This window comes from Henckelia pumila, chromosome 1 (genome assembly GCF_033568475.1).
Source record: "Henckelia pumila isolate YLH828 chromosome 1, ASM3356847v2, whole genome shotgun sequence".
NCBI lineage: Eukaryota > Viridiplantae > Streptophyta > Magnoliopsida > Lamiales > Gesneriaceae > Henckelia > Henckelia pumila.
In genome coordinates, this window is record NC_133120.1 from 145,666,402 (window position 1) to 145,674,283 (window position 7,882).

A 7,882-nucleotide genomic window follows, 5' to 3' on the forward strand; every position below is an offset into this window, starting at 1 on the left:
CTCTTGTGATCCGTAAATATCTCAAATTTCTCGCCATAAAGATAATGTCTCCAAATCTTGAGCGCAAATACAATGGCGGCTAACTCGAGATCATGCACTGGATAGTTATTCTCATGCGTCTTCAACTGTCGAGAAGCATAGGCAATAACATGTCCATGCTGTGTCAACACACATCCCAACCCCTGACCAGAGGCATCAGTATAGACAACATAACCTCCTGATCCAGAAGGTAGAGCTAGCACAGGTGCAGTAGTAAGACGTCTACGCAGCTCGTGAAACAACTCCTCACAATCCGAGGACCAAATGAAGGCAACATCTTTCCGAGTAAGCTGAGTCAAAGGCCTGGCCAACTGTGAAAAATTCTCGATGAACCGACGGTAATATCCCGCTAGACCCAAGAAACTACGAATCTCAGCAACCGTCGTCGGTCGAGACCAGTTCAGCACTGCCTCTATCTTACTAGGATCAACAGATATCCCTTCACTCGAAATCACATGACCGAGAAATACTACCCGATCAAGCCAGAATTCACACTTGCTCAATTTTGCATATAGCTGCTTATCTCGTAACGTCTGTAGAACAATCCTCAAATGCTGTGCATGCTCATCCTTGTCATGAGAATAGACAAGAATATCATCTATGAAGACGATGACAAATCTATCCAGATAATCTTGAAATACCTGATTCATCAGATTCATAAAGACTGCCGGTGCATTCGTCAAACCGAATGGCATCACCAGAAACTCATAATGCTCGTATCTGGTCCTGAAAGCAGTCGTAGATATATCTGAGTCTCGTACCCGCATCTGATGGTATCCAGATCTCAGATCTATCTTCGAATAAACAGAAGTACCCTGTAGTTGATCAAACAGATCATCGATTCGCGGCAAAGGATACTTATTCTTGATGGTGACACGATTCAACTGCCTGTAATCAATACATAATCGCATCGATCCATCCTTCTTCTTGACAAACAAAACAGGTACTCCCCATGGAGAAACACTCGGACGAATATATCCCTTATCAAGCAGATCCTGTAACTGCTGTTTCAATTCCCTCATCTCTGACGGTGCCAGACGATAAGGTGCTCGGGATATAGGCGTAGTTCCTGGTACTAGATCAATACCAAATTCAACCTCTCGAACCGGAGGAAAACCAGGAATCTCATCAGGGAATACGTCAGGAAACTCGCTGACAACCGGTAGCTGATCAATACCCGTACTACTCATGGACATATCAACTGCATAGATGAGGTAGCCCTCCCCACCTGACTCCAAGACATGACATGCCTTCAGAGCCGAAACAAGTGGCATCGGAGGTCGCGCACCCTCACCATAAAAGTACCAACTATCACCCTCAACAGGATGAAACTGTACCAGACGCTGATAACAATCCACAGTAGCGTGATACAAAGTCAGCATATCTATTCCAAAAATACAATCAAAATCCATCATCGCTAATATCATCAAATTAGCCGATAACACATTACCCTCAAACTCCAGAAGGCAACCCATCACTAGACGCTTAGTTACTATCTCTTGCTCCAACGGAGTAGATACAACTAAATCCATATCTAATGATACATAAGGTAATCTATGTCTCTTAACGAAGCGACTAGAAATAAAGGAATGCGATGCTCCAGTATCAATTAATACAAGTGCAGGAATACCACATAACAAGAAGTTAACTGCCAACATGCGATCGCTTCCCTCAGTAGCCTGCTCCTGAGACAGAGCAAACACCTGCCCTTGAGTCTGGGGACGATAACCAGAAGAACTCTGTGGTGCTGGCTACTGACGTGGAAAAATAGAAGCCTGAGATCCAACCTGGGATCCCGATCCACTAGCAGAACCCATGCGCTGAGGACAATCTCTCCGCAGATGTCCCTGCTGACCACAAATATAACACGCCCCAGTAGCTCTCCGACATGAAGCTGCAGGATGCTTCCCACCACAGTGGCTACAAAACTCCTCCTTCTTCTTCTTCTTCCCAAAGCGGAAAGTACCTCGTGAACCACGAGAACTAGACGAAGTAGTAGGAGTAGAAGAAGACGTAGGTACAGATGGCACAACAGATTGAGCTCGAGGCTCAATAAATCCACTAGGCTGTGCTGACATCATCAACTGTCCACGCCTGTTGCTGGTCTCCACAAGACGGCAACGGTTCACCAAAGTCTCATAAGACACCGGGTCATCACAGACGACAACCTGAGAGTAGATATCTTGGTTCAGGCCTTGCAGAAAGATATCATATTTCGACGCATCACTCTCATTGATATGAGGACTGAAAGGTAGCAGATCAAGAAATCGCTGTTGATACTGATCAATAGTCATTGATCCTTGCCTCAGAGTAAGCAACTCCATAGATCGTGCTTGGCGAACAGCCGGAGGAAAATATAATTTCTGAAACTCCCGACAGAAATCCCCCCAAGTCACCTGTCCTCTCTCAGTACGTGCCTGAGCAACCTTGGCATCCCACCAAAAACGTGCTCTATCCTCTAGAACGAATTCTAGAACTTCCAGTTTCTGCTCCTCAGTACACTCAAAGGGTTTCGGTCCTACTTGCATAAACTTATTAATAGAGTAGCGACGTCTACCTTCATGAGAACGATGTTGATCATCCTGATGATGATGGCGACGATGATGATGACCACCTCCCTGGCCAACACTACCGTGACTCTCGTCAGCCATATCCTGAAAAGAATTGCACATTAAAATCCCAAATGCGCAAGAATTACTAAACTAAATCCCAAGTACTAATCCCAAAATCTATGCATGCTCTGATACCAAAAATGTAGTGACCCTGCATGGAATCACCTACTAACTGGCAACTAATAGCATGCATTAAACTTAATACAGCAAAATACTTAACAGAGTAAAAACGTGCGGAAACATAATCCATAATTTACATATCAGCTTAGTAATATAATCCAGGCTTAAATCTGTAGTGATACAACCATATCGAAATTCTTAAAAGTAAACATTATACAGCTAATAAATCGTGCTGTATAAAAACTTTCAAAGCTCCTGCTCCCTAGTCCTGCCTTGAACTACCAGCTCCGTCCATCCTGCGACCTGCCCCATGGAATAGGGTGTCCAAGATAACAACTAGGACGTGAGCGCTACGCCCAGTACATAGACATGAGTAAACATATGTATATAATGCATGCAACATGATGACTGGTACAGGGTCATCTGAAAAGTCATGCTCAAACCGGCGCCATATGAGTGCTGCCACCGCACGGATCAACCTCTGGGTGCAACCACACTCGTCTAGTACACCAGAGTAGACAGACATAAATGCCCCCGCCGTCGCGGTACTCTCAGTGAAAGACTATCGAGTATAGAGCTGAGCGGCTCTATAGTCAGGTATAACAAGGTATAGGCTCAACGTGTATATGCACATGACATATGAATATAGAAAACGGTAAATCATATCTCATGTCATATAATAATGCCAAATAAATGCAACATATAAGCATGTATACTCGCTGGCAATCTCAGTCAATGTGTACGTACCTCTAGGCTAGTTCAAGTATAATAGATCCTAGGTTCCAAGCCTATATTCAAAAGTTCACCGTATCACTACATAAATTCTATAAGCCTTAACTAAGCTAATAAGTACTCCCAAAACTTAAATAGATTCCCGGACCATACCTTCGTCCGTAGTTAGCCCTTTGGAGTCGCTAGTCCCGGATGACTATAACCACACCTTGGTTATTCCAGAACCTCTATTATAATCGATAGGGCCCTCAAGTGTATATCTCACACTATATAACTGAAGAAGGAAACGTGGGAATTCGTATTTCAAAACTGAAGCAAATGAGCCCTATTTATAGCCAAAATCTCGGCAACGATCGGAACCACCGATCTCGGGATCGGAGCTTCCGATTCCAGCTCATTCTGTGCATGTCCGACACGTCGGGATCGGAACCACCGTTCCGGGATCGGAACTTCCGATCGAACCCCCGATCAACACTTGTCAAAACTTACGGCTGAGTCATCGAGCATTGCTGGCTGGCTGAGATCGGAACCTCCGTTCCTAATCGGAACGTCCGATCCCCGTGTATCCGATCTGCTTCCGAAGTGGTCAGGATCGGAGCTTCCGAACTGGGATCGGAGCTTCCGAACTGGGATCGGAGCTTCCGATCTGGCCCAAAGTCAAAAGCCCAAATTCCTCTTCCGAAGTCCAATAACACTCCGAAATAGATCAATTACCAACCCTTAATCATGTTTAACATATTATTATCTTAAAGTGGGTTCCGGGTTACTACACTTAGACTCTTAAATCCTTGTAGCAGATAGTGTTCTTCAAACAACAGTTGGATTTGAGTAACCCTTGAAAAGATCTCCTTGTAGATCGAATATGCTTTTTAGCTAAGGGTTGAATGAGCGGTCGAGTATTCAAAGCAGATTCAAGAGCTCAAGTATGCAAATTCTTTTTAAGCGTCGTTTTTCTTTGTAGAGAGGCTCTGATATTTATATCAATTTTCTCCAAAATCTTTCTCTTCTGTCAACGGTAGGAAAGCGTCTATTGATGTCAACTGTCAATCTCTGATAAGTAGGTAGTGATAATATCGTCTGAATATCTTGTACTAGGAATGCCTTTAATTGTCTATTCAATGTGTCTCTCACATTAAATGCTATTGATGGCTTTCTCACTTTATCAGACGGCTCCTTAAATGCTTCGTCCTTTGCATTTAAGTTTTCTTGTCAACTTTCCGAGAACTGGGACTTCTAAATGTAGCGTGTAGCTTACCACCTTCGAAGCTCAGTAGATATCTTAGCCGGTAGATATGTCTTGCTCGGTTGACAAGTAATGGTTGACATGCTTTGATCAGCTGATACTGCTAATCCAGTTGATATTTCTTGGTCAGTTGATGTATTGACGTCGGTAGATTACCTGTGTATACAAGTAAATGGCGGCCGTTCTAAAACAACGATTTATTATTTTGTTATCACCAAAAGTCAGGATTCAACACTTTTTTTTAAAAAAGATGACCTAACTTGCTTCCCAAACTGACAAGATGAACAAACTTTGTCTTTTGAAATATCGATTTTAGGCAGTCTTGCTACTAATTCAAGCTTTCTCAGACTGGTAATAGCCTTGAAATTAAGGTGATTCAATCTCTAGTGCCATAACCAGTTGCGCTTAGAATTGGAAGCTACGAGGCAAACTGGTTTGCTAGACCAACATACTTTATATGTATTTCCACACCTATTTCCTGTTAAGATAATATCACCAGAAATATCTTTAACTAGACATGAGTGTTTCTGGAATTCAACTATATGCTTATAATCATACAGTTGACTGATACTAATCAAATTATATTTCAAGTTCTCAACTAGTAAAAAATCCTTAATGATTATGTTACCGTGGATAATCTTACCCTTACCCACGGTCCTATCCTTTGAGTTATCACCAAAGGTGATTGTAGGTCCATTGCTTTTAACGAGTTCTGATAGCAGTTTAGCATTCCCAGTCATATGTCTTGAACACGCTGTCTAGATACCATGATACATCTATATTTTCTTCAACACTTGTCACCTGCAGTCACAGAGTTGAATAATTTTGGTACCCATATCTATTTGGGTCCACGAGAGATTAATCTTTTAGGAACCCAAATCTGGATTACTTTAACCAGTTTATTAGTTTTAGTGTTCCTATAGGTTTGTACTAAATTTTTTGCTCTATGTCGTGGAAAGTGATGTGCTTGTGATACAAAATGTTGTTTTTCCTTCCCAAATTACTAAGTTGTCGATATCGCTTTTGAATCGGACGTTGATTGTGATACTGATTTTGATTTCCTCTTATAGGATTTGGTTGATTCGTATTAGTCCGATCAGGAATTTTAACAGTTTCAACCTTAACTTCCTCAGGAGTGAAACCAATACCAAATCTATTCCTGTTCATTTGCTCAATTTACTTCCAACTTTTCAGGACGGGTTTATCACTGATTTATCCATGTTCATTTCTCATTCATGCTCGTACTAAGTGTATAAATTTCCCTTTGCACATATTCAATTTGGGTAGACTACTGTATTCACCAATGTTCTCAGTTTTATTAACTCCTAGACCACTTTTGTCATTCATGGGTTTTTGTAAACCTTGCATCTCTGTCAGAATTCTTGAGGATCTATTCCATGAACTTACCAAATCATTTAATCTTTGATTTTTCATTGTAAGATTCATGAAGTCAATCTTAAGTTGCTCATTATCAGTCTCGAGCTTAGCAATATCTGTTTCAAGACTGACTTTCTCAACTGACTGTTCCCAGTTGGGTTCAGTTGAGGTGTCTTGAAGATCCCATTGCTTTGCTTTGACTTCATCAAATGCTATGGATAGTTTGTGATACTCATTCGCCATTTCATTAAGTGCTGTGATGAGATCTTCTCTAGTAAATTTATCGGAGCTAAAGTCGAATACCTATTCACTCGTAGATGTCTGTTCATGATCGTTGGTCATTAAGCATGTTACTTCTTCTTCATCATCACTGGAGCTAGAAGAGTAGTCTGATTCATCTGATTCACTGTTAGTTTCTTCCCATTTGGCTTTACTCTCCTCGGCAACAAGTGCTTCATGCTTCTTTTTAGATGTGTGTTTGGCATCTCTTGAACTCTTCTTCCTTTCAAACTTCTTCTTTCCTTTTTCTGTTGATCTTTTCTCATCTTTCTTTGGTTTAGGACAATCTGCTATGAAGTGTCCTATCTCGCCACAGTTGAAGCAGGCTCTAAATTCTTCATTTGAATCTTTCTTTTGAAAGTTTCTTCTGTAGGATCCTTCTTGATTTCTTCTTATGAACTTTCCACACTTTTTTTACAAATATTGACATAACATCACTACTCAGCTGTTCAGCGGTTCTTTCTGTTTGTGCTGGTGATTATATTTTGACTGCTGCTAGAGCTTTAGTCAGTTGAGAGGTAGACTGGTCCTCTTCTTGAGTTTTCAACTCAAACTCATAAGCCTTTAGGTCAGCGAATAGATCATGAAGTTCTAGTTTATTCAGGTCCTTTGATTCCCTCATTGCCATTGTTTTTACATCCCATTCTTTGGGAAGACCACGAATAACTTTCAGGATAATTTTTTGATTGGGATATGTCTTTCCCAGAGCATTGAGTTCAATCACAATGCTACTGACTTGTTCATCAAACTCTGTCATGGATTCTCTTGGCTTCATTTCGATATTGTCAAATTTTTGAGTAGCCACCGATAATTTGTTTTCTTTTGCCTGTTCATTCCCTTCACAAAGGTGAATCAATTTATCCCAAATTTCTTTTTCAGTTTTACACATTTTGATCTTTTTGAAAGTATTTTTGTCAAGAGTCTTGTACAAAATGTTTTTAGCAACATTATCAAGATTTGCTTTCTTTTTATCTTCGGCAGTCCATTCCACCCTTGGTTTCTCGATGTATTGTGGTCCACCACTTGAGATAGCTATAGCAGTGCTTACTTTGGTGATGGCAGAGGTCCATCAGTGATGACAAACCACATGTCATCATCTAGAGCTGATACGTGTGCTTGCATACGTATCTTCCAGTCATCAAAGGCCTCTTTAGAGAACATAGGAATTTTGCTGAATGAAGACATCTTGATATAGTGTTCAGAGGCAAGATAATAACCCTCTCTGATACCACTTGTCAGGATCAGTTTAGAGTGTAGAGGGGGGTGAATACACTTAAAAATTATTCGAATGAGCTGAAAGAGAATTCAATCAGTTTGGTGATTGAATTCTAAATTTATCTTGGTGTCTGATGCAAATTGACAAACAATATGTGTGCGGAAATATATCAAAAGGCTGATTCTAAACACTTTATGAAAATGTGTATGCACAGTCGATAGAATGTATGTAAACTGATGAAAGACACAGAGAGATGATTATGGA

General features: G+C 40.9%; 1 protein-coding gene across 1 annotated transcript; it reads right to left on the reverse strand.

Moving 5' to 3' along the window:
• Positions 1 to 6,426: 6,426 nt before the first annotated feature.
• Positions 6,427 to 7,587, reverse strand: LOC140874167 (uncharacterized). Its single transcript, XM_073277447.1, has 3 exons — positions 7,527 to 7,587; positions 6,893 to 7,434; positions 6,427 to 6,810 (listed from the first exon to the last, which is right to left on the reverse strand). The coding sequence occupies exons 1-3, from the start codon at positions 7,585 to 7,587 to the stop codon at positions 6,427 to 6,429; spliced, it is 987 nt and encodes a 328-aa protein (XP_073133548.1).
• Between the last annotated feature and the right edge of the window lie 295 nt (positions 7,588 to 7,882).

Bases quoted from the DNA above. Each gene is read 5' to 3' on its own strand.
- LOC140874167 (XM_073277447.1), bottom strand. From the start codon at position 7,587: ATGTCTTCATTCAGCAAAATTCCTATGTTCTCTAAAGAGGCCTTTGAT. The intron at 7,435-7,526 runs GTATGCAAGCAC...GCACTGCTATAG, and splicing joins CTTTGATGACTGGAAGATAC to CTATCTCAAGTGGTGGACCA. The intron at 6,811-6,892 runs GTCAAAATATAA...TTGTAAAAAAAG, and splicing joins TGACTAAAGCTCTAGCAGCA to TGTGGAAAGTTCATAAGAAG.